This window comes from Scatophagus argus, chromosome 5, assembly GCF_020382885.2.
Source record: "Scatophagus argus isolate fScaArg1 chromosome 5, fScaArg1.pri, whole genome shotgun sequence".
In the NCBI taxonomy this organism is placed as follows: Eukaryota; Metazoa; Chordata; class Actinopteri; family Scatophagidae; genus Scatophagus; species Scatophagus argus.
The window spans coordinates 2,558,075-2,579,187 of NC_058497.1; the positions used below are offsets into that span (position 1 = coordinate 2,558,075).

Consider the following 21,113-nt stretch of genomic DNA (forward strand, 5'->3'; position numbering starts at 1 on the left):
TAGGCGGAAAGCCTCACCGTGAGCTTGCGAAATGCGCTGCAACCATTACCCCAATAAACAATGAATTTTACTAATAACTGGGTGCATATGGATTTGAAAATTCAACTGAATACATGATGTATTATTTACTGACGTTCTCCTGAAGCTCCAGGTCGGCGTGCTACAGGTCGCTATAGTGATAGCAAGGCAAGATACCGTTATTCACCAGAGCCACCACAAGGTGGCGCCACTTGCACTTCATTACAATCTACACTCCACACATTCACGCTCATACATTGAGAGCATGGTATGACTGCGCATAATGACTCAAATGCATTTTTGTAATTTAGAAGAACAGGAAAAAAAAACACGTAAAGAAGTTATCGACGTAAAACTAAAACATTCCCGCCACCGGTTGTGTTTACTAGCGCCTGAAAGATATGATCAACTGACCTGTAGGATCAGATCATGTGACAGAATGGAGGCGTCACTGAAAACATTCACCCGTTCACCACATACACACACCACCAGGAACCCATTTCACAATAAACTGATAAGGCGAGCAACAGTTCTGATTAACTCAGTTCATAACGTTCACATCGCAATGAAATGAGGGGAGTATGGGGGCCAAAGAGTCGAGGATAGGATTCCTGTCGTATGACGAGGCCGTCAAGAGAGGTAAGCCGAAAAGCAACTGGCTAAATCCACCTTAGTTGCGCTAGCTTAGCTAACTGTCAGCTTTTGGGCTAGCCCGGTACATAAGAGGAGGGCGTCCTGACCACCCGTCAAAATCTAGCGGTTAAACTGGCTTTGATTATTGGATAAGGTAGACACCTATAAAAAAACAAAACACACACACGCACACACGGCCTGCATGGGTCCGCTAAGGTCCATTATTCAGTTCGGCATCGAAGAATGTCGGAAAGCCACACGGACTTTAATTATGCGTTATGTTTGATAATAGCCAAGTATGTATTTTCCGCAGTCGCCTTTTCACCCAAGTTACACTACGCTGGGCTGCAGTAGGAAGCGCTTCTCAGTAAATAAAGCTCAAATAAATGATAGCTTAACGTCGTTATATGGATTCTGTCTAACCCGAATTGAGTAATTCTTCCTAGCAATATGGAAATGGTGTTAAGTGCTATTTGGTGAGGTGCGTGCCTTTGCTAATAAGCAAGGTCACGTAAAAATAACAGATTCTTAGACTGTGTTTGGTGTGACGCTCTCTTCATAGCTACAAAAGCTTGTTGTTGCTTGTCGGGATAGTGTTGGCTAACAAGGAGGGATGGGCTGTATTATTTGCCAAAACAGTTGTGCAGACAGCCTTGGATGTGTGCTAACTGTTGGCTGACACTACAAAGTGCCACTGAGCTTAGCTCTTATCTGAGCTGGCTAACGTTGAGTAATGCTAACGTATATGTTGCATCTAGCATACTTGTCTACTAGCTAGGCTGTTAGTTAGCTGGGAAGCTACAGCTAAGTTCCCAGAGGGAAATGCCTCCAGACGGATTGTTTTAGCCGTCTTCTGGCGGATTTCAGTCCTAGCCATGTGTTATGGGCTAACGCTTAGCGTCACTCTTAGTGCTAGGAGACTGTCAGGCTGCTCCTGCTAAAGTATACACATAAGTTAGCTAACATTAGCTGTGTGATCAGGGCTTTTGGTGGAACAACAGACAGATGTGCTTCACGTTACTGTCGCCGAAATCAGTCTCAGAATTTAGCCTGTGGGCAATTAGCGGATCTCTGAAAAACATCAAACAGGATCTCTGAGGTCTGTTATTTCACCACCTATGGATTCATAGACGCCCTTTATGAAAGCAGTTTGCTGTCAGATCATTTTATATGCAAGAATAACACTAGATGGAACGCAAAGCACGGTGCTGGGTAAAGCTGTGTGTAACTGATGAAGTCTGAGTGTTGGTGCACAAAAGTAATATATGGGTGAGCATTCCCTGGGAAACACAACGGAGATGTTATCTCCCATTACCCGTTCTTGTTGCACTTTATTTCCTGGATTGGCAAGAGATGAACTTTGTCAGTCTCAATTCCAGGCTATGAAAGGCTGTCATACATTCATCAAGGACATTGTCATATCTGTTCCAAGGTCCTCCGGGCAAATTAGACTCTTCTGTGTGTATTCATATTAACATAGATGATCATAGGTCTTCATACTTAAGCCCACGTTTGAACAAACACTGACTTATTGTCACCTCTACTGCCAAAATGGCTTCTTTTCCATTTCAGTGGTGGTTTGGATATTCATGAGGCTGATTGCCATTCCCACTCTGATGACCACATGTGACCACACACGCAGGCGATGGAATTATCCAGCCATCCAGCTTTATCTGACCAGTCACATGGCAGCCTTCCTAATTCCCACAGCAGGCTTGACTGCAGCAACTACAGGCTCAGTTTTCATGTCCGCTCACTCTAGTAGGACATCAGTGGGATGATGCTCAGGGAGCATCCTGTTGAAAAGGTTCGGCTTTGCTGTGTTCCTGTAGTAAAGCCAGAATCATTCAGACTTCCTTCAAGCCTGATTTGGCAGAGTTGATTGGGCTCTCTCTGCTCATGCTGTATACAGCTTCTAACTGCAACACTGTGTTGGCTACCAGTTGTCTAGCTTAAAAGTAGTATTTCTGTTGTCAGAGAGAAATTTGTGTCCACTCTAACTCAAGTGACTGATGCTGAAATATTTGTGTCTGCTTAGACTGTTAATAAACATATTCTTAAATAGAACAAGCTTGGATCAGTGCTGCATAACTTTGTAGATGGGTACAATGTGGGGCAAGTTACTGAGAAAGTGTAGTGAGCTGAGCTACTAGTTCCCCTGCATTAAATGAAGCTGCTACTCTGCTGAAGCAGAGATGTCATAGGCATCATCCAAAGAATTGGTGTTTGATGTCATCATCAAATGGACACTTGTAGCAGCGTTACTGCCCGACACTGTATAAGAGGGATGAGTAAAATTAAAATAAAGTTTTTTTTAAATGGGTAAGAATATGAAATTATTTCCCAAGTCAAAACAGGAGGTGGAAACATTAGTCCAGGACACCAGATTGAAGAATTGGGCGTCTGGGTTTTCAGAGGTCAAAGCCTTCTTTCTTTTAGAGGGTGTTAAGTGACAGGAAGATTGAACATTTACCTGAATGGGCAAGAGACTGTCTCTGTTGAGCACTGATCTGTGAAGTTAGCACGTGTTGTAAAATTCATTTGGAACGACATCAGAGGTACGAGACTCCATGCATAACTTACAAGACAAAAGTCGTCTGAAATCCAAATATTGAATCAGTTGAGTTGCTCACAAAGGTAATGGCAGTGTAGAGTTAGAGCTCGCGCTGTGTCATACTTGTTGAGTGAATTCAACAGTTTAAATAGGTCCAGTTTTTGATTTGACTTGGTTTTGTTGCATTGTTTTTAAAGGACTGGTTCAGAGGCTTGAAATGCTAGATGTTTTATTTTTACAGCCCTGGAGATCTGATTATGCGTGTGTCCTTCAATGTAAAAAAAAAAGAATGCAGATGAAGCATTTATAACCTATGGTATTGTGAAATGATCCAGAAGGCTGGTGTTACTCTGTTGAGTAACATCAAGGTTAATGTTTAAAGTAATCTCTTTTTCAATGTCAACTTACGGTCGAGGAAGAATACTCCCAGAAGTAGGAGCTGACTGTACCTGCAACAGATAAACTCTGTCTGATAATGATGAGTGAACACAATTCCTGTATGTTCTTGCCGGAGGTGTTGACTCACCTTTTATGATAATCATGAAGCCTTGGATTGCTGAGCTGTTGTAACACCTTGCACTGTTAGCATGTAAATATGCTCATAGATGCCCATAATGTCAGTCGAGGACCAGTTGTCCCTTTTGTGCAGCTGGATAATTCAAACATAGCCTGACTATTGTGGCCTTTTTGTTGTGAGACAGGCCCCAGTTGAAAAGAGTTTATCTATTTATATAGACAGGGCAGGACAACACGTGTAAGGGTGTATAAATGTTTTGGAAACAGCTTGTATATCCTGTGTGTTTATACGTTTCTATGACTGTTTTAACGTTGGTGGTTGGCCAACATAGTTGAATAATGTAACAACCATGGTCACCACTGTTGTGACACACAGCCCAATAGCTACCTGAGAACTTGACGGCCTTGCATTTCTGGTTGACGTCAGCAGACCTTATCAGCCTAGGTGATAGACCTCAGCTTTGCATACTTACCTTGTGTTCCCTGGTTTGTGGGTGTTGATTTGTCTACTGCTGCCACGAAGGCCTTCAGGAGGCTGTTTGGTATGGAAACATGGGCAGGCTTTTATTTACATCGTTATATATTTGCATGGCAGATTACTTAAGTATAATTTTAGCTTGGCTATCGATAGCAGGACTGTCTATGATGCAGGTTAGCAGTTTATTACATAAAATATTACATAAAATTTCCATGTATCTTATGTTTGCATCTGACATTTGACTGTAACATTCAAACCCTACTGGACAAGTTCATGGCATTATAGTATAGTTTTATGTGCTTTTCTAGACGTTTATTTTTCCTCTGTAAATGACATTTTATCCGCTAAACATTTCGTTGTCAGTTTGACAGGCTGTTGGACAGGCTCCTTAATCTGAATTACTCAATCAATTTGGTCCCAGACTTTCTGCAATCCGTATAAATCAGTAGCACATAGTGTTAAGCCTTACCGCTCCCTATAGAGAACACTGCTTTGCCTGACAACTGAATATCTCTACATTAATATAAATCACACTGGAACCATTTTTAAACCCAAACTAATAAAGTGGATCTCTTATTACTCTATTATTTTGGTTGATCACAAACTCTATGTTAAATCTCAGACAGACAAATCTCAACAGATTCAGAGTGGCTGATTATTGATCTGATGTTCAGCATTTTTTTAATCAACGGTATCAGTGTTTTATTTTTGTGTGATAATTCAATTTTAAAACATTTCTTCATAGTAGTAGCTTTAAACTGTATTTTGGATTAATAACCTGATTCTGAAAAATAGCTAGTAACTGAAGTTATCAAATAAATGTAGTGGAGTAAGAGTTATTATGTTTGCCTCCACAATGTAGTGGAAGGAAAGTATAAAAGAAATATATGAAGTGGCAGAAAATGTACCTCAAAACTATATAAGTCAAGCACTTGAGTGAATGTACTTAAGTTACTGCACATGCTTTCACTTATTATTCAAAAGTTTTTATACTAAGATTTTAATTTTCCCTGCAAATATATATTGGTTGGCCTCCACTGGATAAGATTTCATCTCAGGGTCTCCCCATCTGACCAGAATTTTGCTTTTGTACTGTAAGATTTACACCTGTGCTTTGCATACTGTGACACTTTAAAATGTGAAAAGGCGTGTTATAATAAAATGATGACACAGTAGGTGAATATGAATATTTTGTTTTGATCATGAAAATTTGAGAATTAAAAAAAAAAAAATGACTTGCTGCACCCACTTGTTGTTTTCTGATCATTTATTTTCCCCACATATTACTGTCACTGTACTACACAGCCTGTGTGGGATTATAATGCAGTTACAAGGATTTGTGGAATCAGTTCATAATTAGTTCTAAAAATAAAAATAGGACATTGCCGAATGGTCACTGTTATGCCTGCAGGTGAAATGAGTTTTTTAAGAGCATCACTCGGCGTATGTTCCTGTTGCAGGTGTTTCTGTTGACAGTTCAATATGACTGAAAGGTCATCGGGGATCATGTGAGTTCAGTATTTGCCTGCTGCTCCAGACATCTTGGTGCTCCCTGCCAGGGAGTTTCCAGTCTCGCTGGTATCAGCAGGTCAGTCAGGTCCAGATTATTGCATGGGACAGAAGGCACTGAGTCACAGCAGGAGGCTTTGCTGGCTTCTTCTTTGCTGCCACGATAATTTAGTAAGGTGGTCCAAGGTGGTGTGTGTGTGTGTATAGAGCAGAGCAGAGAAATGTGCTTCAGGCGTGAACAGCCTCAGTGCTTGTCTGCAAGCAGTGAATATAAATATATGTTATGTCAGCGCTGTGACCGTATGTCCGCAATACTGGTGTCATTTGATGCATACTGTGGGGTTGAGCTTTTTGTTTGAGATCTGAGATCTCAGCTGTCATTGGAGTAGTCTGAAACTCATTCAATGATTGGTCAACAGACTGAACCCGAGGCATCATGGGATTGCCAGTGGATGGCTAACAACCCTGAAAAGTGGACAAATAATCAGAGAAAAAAAATCTCTGTGTTGGATTTATCATTCTGGATTTATTTCACTAAACAAACTTAGCCTCCAGACCTTACATCAACTTTTCCAGCAGCTGGAAAATAACTGATGGGGCTTTTCTTGGTCTTGAGAAGCTACAGTGTTTGTTAACTGACACAGTGGAACAAATATTGTATATTTACCAGACTGACCATTTTTTGCTACCTATTGCTTCTGCTCTGCTCGCTTTCCATGCTTGCACACACACTCACTACGCATTGCACTGCGCTGCCCTAGTCCTTCAAGCAGCCACATTTCATTGTTTAAGACCTTATCATTTAAAAAAAAACCAAATAAATACTGTGTGCAGTAAGCCTCAGAACCTTTGGGATACATTTCTTTTTCAGCTCTGTGTATCCAAAGTCACCAAGTGTGTGTGTGTGTGGATGGCTATTGTGTTGGAGCAGTAGCAGAAATCAGAGCTATTGTTTGCCCTGCGTTGAATGGTAACCGTTGCAGTTAATGCAGCCCAGTGTCCAAGAATACACCTATTGCATCACAGCATCAACAATACACAAAGTGTTCTCCATAATGTGGACTGCTTTGTTTTCATCCCCGTTGGTCCATGTAGTTGTAACAATTTTGCTATTATTTGTAAGTGCTACTTTGTCATCAGGTTGCCTGAGAAGTATAATACAATATTTGTTCTTACGTATTCACAAACTCTTTATTTACTGGATTTTCACTCGCTGTGCCTTGAGATGTTTCTGTCTATCGTGAGTTAAACACCAAGTTTGGCCCTTGTCTATGAGAAGAACTGAGTGCCAGCAGAATTTGTAATTTTATGTATTTAAACTTGTCATAAACTAATAGGGCTGAAACTGATGATTGTTTTCAATATTGATTATTTTTGATTAATGGTTTGGCTGATAGACTGTCAGAAAAAGAATGAAAAATGGCCACAGTTTCCCATAGCTCAATGGCACTTTTTAAATGACAGAGAAAAGCGTCAAATACCTCACACTGGAGAGGCCGAAAACAGAGGACACTTGACGTTTTCTTTTATAAATGAATGATGAATAGTCAGCATTGCCTTCAATAAGATCAGCTAACAGCTAACCGTTTCAGCACTAACTGTAGTAGAATTGTGTGTTTGGAGTCACCTTGTGTCGTCACCAAGGATAGCTATGTGTGATAGGTTTGCTTTAGTCATTCCTTGTTCTCTTAAAGCCGTAGTAATGTTGCTGTTATATGATGTAGGACATTGCTTCCCAGTGTAAGGACAACAGGGGTTGTGAGGTGATCATAAAGCTGAATTGAACATTTTCTCTCCAAAATTGTGAGTTTTTGAATGAGTCAGATAAAAGATGGGGGTAAAGTGGGTAATACCCATGTACCTAATCCTGCTGTAATAGATCACAAGTGAGGCTGCACTCTCGATTATATAAGTAATCAAGTATTCTAATGATTATTCCAATGGTTAATTGAATAATCAGATAAGATATAGTTTTGTTATTAAAAAGCAATAATTGATAAACAAAAGATAAAACAAGACAGGTCTCTTAAAGTGAACTGAACTGTGAATTGTGAATTGTTCAATGCACTAAGTAGGGTCAGCAGGCGTAGAGCAACCCTTAAACATAGTAATTAAATGTACATTAGCCAGTCTTCTGAACTGGGGGGGTGCTTTCTGGGATATTTTATATATGACTGTGAAAACGCTGTGAGTGTGTGTGTGAGACTCTGCATAATAACATGAACACAGCTCAGGCTTTGACGAATTGACAGCAGAATTTTATTTTCTGTTGATATTTTCTTGAGCAAAGCTGAGTTAATGATTTACGTTCTAAACCAGCTGTTACATAGAGTCGTAATTAAGCGTACAAGCCTTCATCTCAACCAGCAATCATAGTCATTTACTTGTACCAGTACCAACACCAGGATCCTGAAAGTGATGCCAATACCAATTGAGAACTTCTTCCGCCATGCTAGATGAGGTGTGTTATTATGTTAGTTGTATCCCCATTTTTCCCTGAAATAATCCCTCCACATTTTATGCATTCAAAATATCAGACTCCAGACGTGTACTACAGAAATACTTTGTAATGATTTTAAATAGTTAATTTTTTATAGAGCTGAGTACGAAAAGAATAGAATGCAGGTAGCACTTCAGAGTGTCGTAGTACTGATACTTAGCCCTGGAGTGGATGCGTACGTTTCTGATGTAAGTGATGTTGACGTCGTGCTAATGTAGTAGGCTAGCTTGATTTTATAATAGACACACAGCACTGAGGTTTCGTTTTGTTTTAGCTTTAGCAGTGATCCCAAACTTTGGACACCTTCTGTCATTTTATCTGGTCTCTCTCTCCTCTTCTCCACTTGTTTAATCAGAGTTGAAAGGAGGGAAATTACTGTACGTCCCCAACACTACCTAAATGAGCAGTAGATATGTAGTGGTGCATGTCCACCAACTGTGCTTCACAACACTGTCTTGTGTGTTGGATGGATGTTCCTGCTGAGGTACTAAGATGTTCCTCAGAAGCAGAGTGAGTTTTTCCTTCACAGTGTCAAGTGATAGCTTAAGTTAACACAGTCTCTGCTGGCCCTGTCCTCTTTGTACACATTTCAGAAAATACATTAAATGGAGAAGGACAGTAGTGAGCTGTGAATGGGCTGGCTGCCTGCTCTCAGCCTTCTTCCAGTAGAGCTTCACTGATGGACCGCTGCTCGGTCTGAACTGTCAGCACGCTGTCCATTAACCACCGTGTCACAGTGGAGATTGAGCGACCACAGGGTTCACCGACAGTAATGCGCAACAAACAGTCAAGATAATGAGCCCTTCAACCTCATTACTGCTCTGCTGGTTATTTATGATGCCTGCACATGCTCAGATGCATGATCAGAAAGCTGCCACAGCCACTTGATAAATGTGTGTGGTGTGACTTTCATGTGGATAAACTAGAGTCAGCCTGCACGTCATCATCACATCAGCCGATATTTACTAATATACTGTGTTTAACTGTTGTATTAGCATCATTATTTCATATTAGAGTATGTTATTGATAAATGCTGGGAAGAGGTCTGTTGGTGTCAAAGCTGCAGAGTCTCTCTACAAGTCTGGAAATTTCCTACAGGCCTAAACAGAAGGAATAAGATCGGACACAGCAACCAGTCTGAGATGAGTGAGCTATATAAGCCATCACCAGGGGAGATGGACTGGCTGAATAAATGGAAACCAGTTTGTAAAATCTGCAGGCAGATTTGTTTAATGCACCATACTAAGATCAAATATGATACTAACTGTAGAACATGTAATATATTCATGTGCTCTAATGGTGCTCACGTGCTCTAATGGAGGTCTCTAGTGGAGAACAAATGTGTGTGAGTTGGCTAAACAAGGTACAGTACCAGGTAATTGTTTATGGGAAACATTCCAAGATTGTTCGCATTTAAACTGTCTGGCACAGAGCCACTTCTGTTTGTTGTTGGGTTTTTTTTTTTGTTTGTTTTGTTTTTTTTTTAAATGATACCCTTCCTGGACCCTGATTGCAATACTAAGCATTTTTAAAAAGCAACTCCATAAGCTACGCCATAGCTGTGGTGTAGCACAGATTAATATGCTGTTAAATGTTGTAAAACTGTGAGAGGTTTACTGCAGCTAGTGGAGCCTTAGAAAAGGGGAAAGAGATACAGGCTGCTGGTTTGGCTCTGCGTTGTGTCTCTACAGAAGATTTCCTGCTTCTTGTCTTGTGAATAAAGTAAAATCCTACTGTACATTTCGCACAACGGTGCTCTATTCTCTGTTGCTGGAGCTTGTGCTCTCTGCTGATCCACGTGCGTGATTGGCTCCCTGCAGGGTTGCTAAAGCCTGTGATTCAGCACTTTGACACTAACCAGTTCTACACTCCAGTTGGGTGGCTTATGCCGACCGTTCATAGATGAGTTGATCTCAGAATACATATTTGCTATGATCTTAGCAATTCCCTGCTGTTCTGGGACACAGTCCCCATAGTATGTCACTTTGGGCGGTGTTTAAGAATGTTCATCTGTTGGCCACTGAGCAACTTTGCTGCTTCAGTCAGAGGGGTTAAAGACACGAATTTCTTGGTCGGGAATACTGCATGTGCAATTGTCTGTAGAAACAAGAATTTCCCTCCAGGGATTAATAAAGGAATTCTGATTCTGATTCTGATTCTGAATGCACCTCAGTGGTGGTTAGGAGGAAGGGCAAGGGAGATTTATTATAATTATTTGGTCTCCTAAAAACCATAATGTTTGTCAGCAAGATCATTTGTTCAGGTTCCATTCACGTCCCATTTCACCCCTATGGGCAATTTAGAGTCACCAGTTAACCTAACCTCTGTGTGTGTGTGTGTGTGTGTATGTGTGTGTGTGTGTGTGTGGAAGGGGGGAAGACAGACAGAAAAGCCCTGGCCTGGGATCCAAACCAAGAACCTTCTTTCTGTGAGGCAGAGACCACCGCTGTGCCACCCATTTTTATTACTTATATTGGTATTTTTTTATTAATTGGTATTCTAGCAGAGGGTCGGACGACAAGATCTGCTCTGCTATCATGCTTACATGCTAATTTTGAAGATACAGCCAGCACATGGTTAGCTTAGCATAAATACAAGAAATTTGAAAATGGGAAAACAGCTAGCCTTATCCTATCAAAAGGTATTAAAATTGACCAGTCATCACCTGTAAAGTTCATAGAGTAATCATTTATATATATTTGTTTAATCCATGAAAACACTGAAGTGTAAAAATTCTACACTGTTATGTGATGAGTTATGCAGCGGCACTATTTTATTGCTGGGTGCAGTAAATTCCTGGTTTCTTGTTGTCGCAGTGATTTGGTAAGCCACCAGTGGACACTCTGGGATTCCAGGAAGTCACTGACCTTGTCCTGCACATATCCCAACAGAGCTGCAACACTGCGTTTTTTCACTTCAGTTTTTCTACTTCTTCTTCCTGGAAATAAGAGTATTTTGCAAACTGTTGAACCTCTCCTTTCACACAGTACACATGTGTCTGTTATACTCACTGCTCACACAGTCAGGAAGTCCCGCTAAGCCTCAGTCCAGTCTTTGATGATCCTAACTGTTGGGAGAATGCTAGTTCTGCACTTTTGTTGTTTCTCCTGTGCCTTTCTTATAAACATCCCATAGCGAATTTTATGCATCGAGGGAGTCTTTTTATTTAGAAATCTCTGTTGTGAAAATACATCAGAAGAAAGTACAATGAGTAGACAGCTCTGTTTACTTGAATTCTCTGAAGACCCACCAGTTCCTCATCAACCTTCATATGGATAAATTCTGCCAAACACTGACATTCTGATATTGCTGGCTTTTTCTTTGTTTGCATCATTTGCTTCTTTAGATCACTTTGGCGGTAAAGAAGGTACTGATGAAGTGTTTGCAGGAGAGAGAAGCAAAGTATGGGAGAGTAGTGTGCTGGCTTAGTCAGTGTGAAACTGTGTCTCAGTGGTTAATGGTTAGTGTGGAGAGGGGGAAAAAAAAGGTCACAAAACCAACCAAACTACATGTTTTAAAGGACTTTTTTTGAGGGGCAAAGTGTTTATCTGTGAGTGTGTGTACATACATGCACACACTTGGTGTCTTTTCCCTTAGAAATGTAGAACTTGTTTTTGTGGCTTTCTTTGTCTGATGTTTTTGCACTTCATCACATGATTTTGTACAGTATGAAGCAGACCGCTGTAATGTGTTGCCGGCACCTAGCATGCTACACGCTGATGTATGCAGGTGTGGGAGGTGTGCATGTCTGCCAGCTGGGTAGGCTTTCGGTTTTAAACCTGAGGCCATATGGACTGTATTGCCCTCTGCAGGCTGGTGTCCAAAGAATTCAGAACCAGGTGATGCTGACTTTATCATGGTGTAAACATGTTTCAAAATAAAAGGCCACTGTAAGTTACATTAGGTACAGAACATCCTGGAGTGGTGATCATGATTAATTGATGATTGACTATTCCTCTCTGACATTTTCAGTCAAGAACTGACTATGCACATCGTACTGTCAAGACCATATTTGTCAGTTGCCTTCAAGCTTTTCTTTTTGGCGGTTTAATTTCCACGCAGTGGGGGTGACTGTACTGATCAGTTGGAATCAGAGCTCAGATGTATAGTACTGTATATACTAATAATATGTAATCCTTACCTTGATATTATGTTATGAAGCAATGTGAAGAAATGTTATGTTTGGATGACTTAACTGCTCAGGTTAGAGGAGCAGATAAGTAAACTGTTAGCTACCAGTGAGCGATTGTTGGTTTCAAGTTTGTGGTTGCTTGGATGAAATTAGAGAAAGAGCAAAAGTGGTGATAATTGTAATGAGCTCAATCTCACAGCAGGCATCATATTACTGCAGTATTGTGATGATGCGGTAATCTTTCCAGCACTACTGATGCAATTTTGAAAGAGAAATCATCTCCAGAGATGCTTCTCAGTGAGATTTGTATTGCTCCACTCCAGGGAGGGAAGGAAGGAAGATGTAGCAAAGCTCAAAGATTTGTTGTTCTGTCACCCCCTTTACTGTAACATGTCATTTTTATGATTTAGTACACATGGGTAAAAGTGAACAAGTGAGCCCATCTAAGTTATCTTAGGTCTATCCATTTCTACACTCATGTCTGCAAGGCCAAAAAAAAAATCTATAATATTATATACAGTATATATAATCTATCTATATATCAGTCTATCTCAGTATATGCCTATTTCATCAGTCCTTTTTGACATTTAACCTGAAAAAAAAAAATCTAATAATTATTTATTTGTGTCATAAATGAAAGTAGATCAGCTTAGCTGTATTTGTAGCCAGCAAATCTTCATGTTACGTCATTATATTACAATTCTTAGTCAGTGGTCAAATTTGTCATTTTTATTGATGTTTTGTCAGTGTGGTGTCTGCACTGTTGTGTGCACATCTCTACTGGCCATGAGTGGTGCTGATCCATTTCAGAGTGTGCAGCTCTATCTGGAAACCTCCGTCAGTGTTTGATCTGGATGTAGTGACAGTATAGCTGAATGTGTTTTGTTGCAGCAAAGCACACAGGGTAATTGTTGCCATTGGGACTCCATCCTCATCCTTCTTTCTCTCTCTGGCTCTCTCACACACACACACACCGTGTGCCACAGCGTGGCAGAGGACAATAGGGTGTGTGTTATGAGTGCTGTGTGCTGATGGTTATGGCTCTGTACTTGCACAAATCATCACACAGAAAGACCCTAAATTTGTGTACTTGGGTGTGTGTTTTATTATTGTTGTAGCCAGGAGCAGAACAGCACTGAGACATGTGGTCATTTCCAAAACTGTCAGTGTATTACTGTATACATATGATGTGTAGCCAGTACAGGATGGGTTTGTTAATATTCACTCTCCTATCAACTCTCCACCAGCTCTTCAGCTGTTGAATGCTCCACTACATTCACCCACTCTCTGATAGTGGACAGATGGTATACAAAGATTTTTTTTATGATTTTTTTAAAAAAAGCTTTGTCTCTGAACACCTGCAGTTTGTGGTCCATGCAAACCAAAACAGTCAGGTAAAAGAGGCTAAAAAAGCTTCAAAGTACAGGGGAGGTGGATTATAGTTTGCTATTATATTGTGCCCACAAACACATTTCAGTTGGCAGTAATTAACTTCTGATCTTTTTTGTCTTCATCAGAAGAGCCTGCTGTGTATTAAACAAAGGTGCGTTGGTAGGTAGAAGAAAACGTGAGGCAGAGCGTTGGTTCAAGTGGTGCATTGACATCCTGCTGGCATCAGCTGTGTCGATTAACTTTTGCCCTACCTGGAAAGATAAGAGTGCAATTTACATCCTGTTACCACCTCAATCTCTTTACCTTGTACTCTCTGTGTTGTGTTTTGAAAATGGTGATCATTATAACATTATCTTCAAATTACTCAGCTATTTTAGTTGACACAAAAATTTAGGAAGGTCAGAATTTCTCAATTTGCCATGGTATACAAATCAGATGCCCAGACCTGATCGCTCGTCCTGTCCTTCTTAATTCAAATCCACAGGGAAAGGAAACCAACAATATAAGACAATAGTTTTCTTTATTGGTCTAAAATATTTAGACTGTTCAGATGTTATTTTATTAATCCTTACATCCCACTTGTTGCCAAATTTTGTGTTGCTTTAGATAATCAGTTGCTCATGTTTGCATGACATCAGGGCGAGTCAGAGTTGAGCAGGACACAAACGGAGGCAGCTGCCCTGAGCGGCGGTCGTAGGTGATGGATCCTGAGCAGGCCTGACTCTGTCTTTTAACAAGCCTGTTATAAGCTGACTCTTTTCACCACCTGCTGGTACTGTTGTGCATGTTTCCTGCTGCAGCTCCCCTCCAACCTCACAATCGTTTTGGAAAAGATTATGGTGTTAAAAGCACTCTAAGAGAATCCTTGTCACCTTGCTGCTTAGATGCCTTGAGAGCTCCCTCTGACAGTCTAACTCATTCAAAGCTCTAAACGGACCATTCCTTGATGGACCCTCTCTCTGGCTGGCTGAAATATGGCTGATTGGTCAGCTGTTATGGGCTGATGTATCATGACCCACTTAGTGTCAGCTCTGTGGCTAACATGAATTTTTGCTCACCTTTTGATCATCTTGCTGAGGTGGAGACACTCATTACTCAGCTGTCACCACAGTGTTGTTGAGCTGTTGATGACTTTTAAACTGTTCAGTACGAGGTCATGGTTTGTGGTAAACTTCGGCACATGTTTCCTTGTGTGTCAGCACAGAAAAATATAAGTTGTGAATACATGTGTGAAACATTTTTGTCTAAAGAGTTACATTTTTGTTCCACAAATACCAGATGTTAAGCAGCCCGTGTATTTGAGGAAGCACTTTGTCAGAGTAGTTTTTGGTTACTTCAGCCAACACACTATAACCAGAACGTTTCCCTTTTTCTAATCAAGGGGTTTTTTTTGACTTTGCACATGGGATTGTGTGTTACAGTTGTGTTATTAACTTGTAATCTGGATGTTCAATATTGCTTTAATCTACATGGCACAAGATAAACACACTTTTCTTTTAGATTAGTCACGCGCAATGAGAACTTTGCGAGTTTTCATCTTGTATCAAGCAGCTAAAAAATTGCAGTGTGATGTGTTTGGGTTAATTCACTTTGCTTCACGTTGCACGTCGTAGTGTGACTGCTGCTCACTGGAAAATTGTGATGTCAAAGCTTAAATCATATTACAATGAATGTCTACATATGGCAGTTTTTGGTTTGAACTTTAGAGATTTTTTTAAATGAACAGAGCACATTGTGTTTGCTTATGATCACTTCTCTTTTCCGTTTTTTTTTTCCTCTCTAGTCACTGATGTGGAATTAAAGCGGCTGAAAGATGCCTTCAAGAGAACCAGCGGCCTCACCTATTACATGACCCAGCAGTGCTTCTACAGGGAAGTGCTGGGTGATGGAGTTCCTCATAAAGTTGCAGAGGTAAGACACAGACTTATTGCACACTATGTGATGTTGAAAAAGATAATTACTATGAAATGCTGAATGCTGTCCGGGTTAGGCTAAGTCAGTCCTAGTAGAGGATCCAGTGTGCTCAGACATCCAGTCTGACTAGTAAGTAACTCTTAACTTCAGACATTGGGGAGGAATTGTTTTCTTGAGTGTGCTGTGGGACATCAATCAGTGTTGACCTAATACTCTATGCTGATGGTAAAAATTCACATCATATGCAGGATGTCTCTTACTTTACTGAAATTCCTCATCACATGCTGTTTCATCGTGGACTGTAATTGGCTCCAAATTAGTTGTGTAGCCGAATCATTTCGTAAGTCCAGGTGTGTTACAACTGAAGGCCCACCTCACAGTTTTTGACTGGAGGGAGAATAAGACTGATTGACCGAGGGACTTAGTAGACTAAGTAGTGTTTGAAAATGCATTCTGGACCTGAGTGGCATATGATTTATTCATTTTTTTAAACTAGTTGTCAAAAAAATTCATTTATTTGTTCATTCATTAGGTACAGGTTATAGGTTAGTATCAGGTCAGGCTTGGGGTTGACCTGTGGTGTACCCAATATAAAAGCTGTGGCTTCCAATTGGACAGCCTTTCTGACTATCTGTCTATCTACATAGTTGCCCACCCACATGCACTCTGTCCGTGCCCTCAGTGTACATGAATGGAGTCTTTCACAGAGTGTCACTGAGCAGCTACACTTACCCGCGGCAGTGAATAATAGGTATCATGCCAGGTAGACTTATCGAACCGAGTTACGTTCGTGAGGGCTGTTTTGCTTGTGTTTATGCATTGATTAGATTGAAAAAGCTGAGAGAACTTACGGAGCGTGGTAAACCTGCTGCTCACACATATCTCCCAGCTGGCGCTACAGGCCAGTCAGTGCAGCCAGGCAGTGTGGGTTCATGTATTTCATAGGAGTGTCTTTGGAGGAAGTCCTGAAGGGTCCAGCTGAGATTTTATTTGATTGAATAATTTCAAATTTCAATTCTTGCTGGTTCTTCTGATCTTACCAGCCCGGGCTTTAAAGAACTTGGATCATGGGCCTAAAAATTAGTTTGTCCATGACAGCGCAAACAGCTGCCTCACCCGTTAACTATGAGGGCTTCGTTGTGTGATTTTGTTTCCCCTGCAGGTTAATATTATATTTAATTAAAATATAATAATGTATTCTGATTTTAGTAGAGGCGGGCTGGATTTCAGGCAAGGCAGTGCATCTCTGCCGTAATATACCTTTCAATTTTGTTGGTTCATTCTGTTAACCCACCACAACACAGATGGCAGTTCACTGTGGCTGTAGAAAATGTTGCGAGCAGGGCATCTGACAGCGTTCATTTCCTCAGGATACATGGATAACGCGTACCTTGTCTTTATAGCGCACTGTGTGTGTTTCTTTGTGAGTGAGTGAATGTGAATGAGTGGGTGAGTTAAAGCAGAGGAGCGTTACGGTCGTTTTTACTGAACACTATGACACGGGTCTTATCTCTCCTTTCTCTCAGCATCTCTCCTTCTCATCTGTCACCATGGCAGCAGTTAGTGCAGTGACAGCAGTCTAAGGTTAAACAGAAACATGACTGCATTCTGACTGTTCAAAGAAAGTTGGAGCCTAATCAGAACAGGCTGGAAACATACAAAAAACGATTATGTGTTGGAGCACCCTCTTCTTTTGTTTGTTTTCCTGATTGGTTGTATAATGTCCATTATACAAAAAGAATGAAATGAATGCAGTAAATAATACACTGGGGATGTTGGAAACCATGTTACATGAAAAACAAAAACATGCTTTAATTCAGCTCCTCTCATCATCGTAGGAGGTGAATAAATTCATGCTTGTATACATATAAAGCCATCTTTTTTGTCGTGTAGCATCATATCACCCATTATTAATGATAATACGGAATATACTGTAGGCCTCAGCGCAGATCTGTCTTACTCAGGGGGTAGTAATGTTATCAACTGTAAGAGGGATTTATAGAAGTCTGTATGAATCGATGCAGCATGTGACAGCCCTTTGAGTGGGCCTCTTCCTCCAGGAGCCTGGTAGGTGGAGTCGGGTCATCAGAGAGGTCCAGCTCACCTGTTCTGACTGATAGATTCTCTAATCTGGAGGCCATTTGCCAGTTGTCAGTCTAAGTTAAGTTAAATGAACGTATTTATAGTGTGTTCTCCCCCTTGCTTTGCCCAGCCTTGAGTCAGGTTGTGACAGCTGGCTGATGATGAAGTGACTGTCTGCCTCTTTGTATGAAAAAATATTGAGTTGAATACTAATTATCACTTTGTTGCCTTTAACAAAATTGTTACAACTGCTCTTAAAAATTAGATTTTGTGTCATAAGTCAGAGTTACAATTAGCTGCTGCCTGAATTGCTCGTGAATGAGAATGATGCTCAGAATGAAGTGAAATACATTGAAGAGGAAAACAGGAAGTGGCCACTAGGTTGGTTTTGGGCACCAGCTAAGCCAAATGAAAACAAAATTGATGTATAGAACATCAAAACTAACTAAATGATTGTTACCAGATCAAGTGCTTGTAGTTAGCCCCCAGTGGACTTCTTCAGCTAGTTTTGTCATTAAGCTTTTTTGATGGCGATTGTTTATTATCTACTCCAGTTTTTCTTATTTTATTTTTATTTTTTTTAACCTCAACTGCCTCGCCAAGTACGCAAACCCCCAGGTGTTTCACAAACCTGGAGTAAACAGCGTTTCTGATTTTACAAGAACAAAAACAATTGCTGTACCTCATATGAGACAAAATAAAAAGCAGATTTCAAAAAGGAAACAGAGCCTCAAAACAGACTGCAGCGCCTGGCTTCAGATGTGTGACAAATACAGATGACTCCAAACTGGGCTCGGGGCTCACTAAATGATTTGATTAAAGTGATACAAGTTGTAGTGGATTTCAGAGACCTGGAGAATGGTATCGCTGTTCTAGAGGCTCACGGTGGACTCATTTAGCTTGCCACTCACTGACAAAATATATACAAGCTGTATATAATGGTTAAAGCATTTAAGCATACCTGCTGACTTTTTGACAACTTGAAGGTAGCTTGTATTGTCTCTGAACAATAATTCAACACAGTGACACTTAATTAGTGCTTCAAATTGCCTGCATAATTTAATCTCTTTTTCAATTTCACTATTCAATTACAGCGACTGTAAATGTAAGGAAAGCACCCGGCGTGGGGACAGGCTGGTAGCAGAACATGACTTCATTTAACTTCCAAGGGGTTTCCCAAGATTTTTAGGGTGAATGTCACAGTGAGTTTCAAAATTCTTAAGGCCACATTTATAGCATGCAAAGCACGATGTTAAATATTGCTCCTGCCCTGAAATAGTGTGACACTGACGTAACCTGATGTGTGTGTGTGTGTGTCTTTGTGAATTAGACGTTGTGGCGGATGTCATGCTGCCATTTCACCAGGGAAGTAGACGTTTGCCTTTGTTAACTACATGAGAGGCAATCTATTTGTGTCTGAAATTGTGTTTCTCACACGCATTGTTTTACAGTCTGAAGGTGGTTTATGAAAATCTAGTAACTAAGGAACAGAGTGAAGAAAGAAAGTGGGTTGATGGAGTTGTTTAGTATTCCAGCTAATCCTCCATAAAACTGGGGAAGAAGAGGTAAATGTTGAAGCAGCAGAGGCCCTCACTGAGGTTTTCAGTTATAAATTTGTTCTCTCCAAGTCCATGCCACCATCGCCTGGTGACATCGGCGGTTCACACCTAACAAAGAAAATGGAACTTCAGTGATGAGAAAACTGTTCTTTTTGTGGAAGTTTGGTGTAGTTCCCCTAATCTCAGCCCCTGCGTCATACCTGTTTTGCATACTTCATCAAAGGCTCGGTTGTTCATGAGCAAGGATGGGGTGAGGTTCACCACTTTGTGTCAACAATGTTACTACGTGGGTTCAGGAACACTTTGTTTAACTGTTGATAAACACAGTTCATTTGCAAATGATTGCAATCTGTTTTTATTGAAGTTTTGTACAGCATGTCACCTTTTTTGGAATCAGGGTTATAGAAAAAGGTTGTGCTGTATCATGATGCCGGTGACTCTGTAAGGCTGAAGCCAGTGCAGTTATCACTGCTGTATTGTCAAGCAAGATGTCTCTTTGAATGAGTCATCAAACCACTGCAGGTTTATTGTCAAGCCGCGATTTTCATGCAACTTTTCATACAAATTATATACGGGACTATACGGGATGTATCCATAATGTTTGTCTTTTCGATTCCTGCCTGTTACTATGTTAATGAGAAAGAAGTCTAAGCAGAAGTACCATTTGAACCATTGTCGTTTCAACAGTGGAATTTTGAAAATAGGCCTGCATTGATCACCAGAGGGGTGATTTTGTTGTTGCAGCAGCATAAGGACAGAGATTAGTACAAATAAACAGAGAAAAGGAGGTAAAAATCAAAACTATACAAGAGCTATTAAAGACAAGTCAAGTACATGTAAACAGCATATGCTAGACAGATGTATATCATCATCAAGTAATGACACGTTTGTTTTTGTCAGTTAATGGTCTCCCTGCTGTTGTACAGTCTGATGGCAGTGAGTACAAATGAGCCTGAAGTCCTTTTTGTCTCTTCTACAGCTTGTTGAGATGATAAGATGGCTGGGAAAGTTCAGAAGACCCCCTTTTTTTTTTTTCTTTTTTTTTTAAAAACCACAAGTGAAGCTCGTATGCTGTGTGTGGCCCGCTGACATGACACACTTCATTAGATCACTCACTGACTGTAAAGTCACTTCTCCACAGCTCACATGCATGCAGGACACACTACTCTGTGATCTTCTTCATGCTGTGAGTGCAGTTTGGCTAAATGACCTCTGCGCCCCCATCAGAGCTGAGCTCATTTTGATTGTTGCAGGCTGTGAGAAATAACAGAAGCCCCCAGAAGCACCTGAAAGGCTTGTACTCCAGTGTCATTTTCTAAATGAGATGGGAAGGTAGAGGGGTGATTACATGAAGCAAAGCTGCTGAGGATTGAACCAGGGAACATGGCGATCACAGTATATGATGTCTTAACCACTAGATCATCACATCAACTCAGCACGTCATGTTCTCCGCACACATTCTCAAACATTCATTTAGGTTCATTTCTTTCCACCGTGTTGTTGGTAGTTAACAGTGAAAAAATCCAAACAGTGTGGCCCCTGGGTGGAGCAGATGTGGTACCAGCAAGTAGCAGCCACCATGAATGAATCCAGCAAACATAACCTTCTATGGCCCCTATGTCCCTTCTTTCATTTTGATATGAAAACAATAAGGGATGGACCAATATTTTTTTTTTCTGTTTGGTTGTTGTTAGGTTGTCTTAGTAATCAAGGAGACTGATAACCCATACATCTGGAACCCATATATTTGCATTAAAAATAAAAATCTTTATTTTGACTTTTATTTAGAATAAGCAGTGATGGAATGTAACTAAGTATATTTTACT

The 21,113-nt window shown here is 40.5% G+C and overlaps 1 protein-coding gene across 4 annotated transcripts in view; it reads left to right on the top strand.

Moving 5' to 3' along the window:
- Nucleotides 1–363: 363 nt before the first annotated feature.
- Nucleotides 364–21,113, top strand: part of usp32 (ubiquitin specific peptidase 32) — a 57,163-nt gene continuing 36,413 nt past the window's right edge. For 2 of the 4 annotated variants that reach the window (XM_046388335.1, XM_046388336.1), the window contains exons 1-2: nt 366–657; nt 15,516–15,643. In XM_046388335.1, coding sequence (XP_046244291.1) covers nt 600–657; nt 15,516–15,643 — 186 coding nt within the window. In that variant the 5' untranslated portion in view covers nt 366–599. Of the gene's footprint in view, nt 658–15,515; nt 15,644–21,113 lie in introns of all 4 variants that reach the window. The other 2 variants (XM_046388333.1, XM_046388334.1) reach the window with 2 other exon arrangements.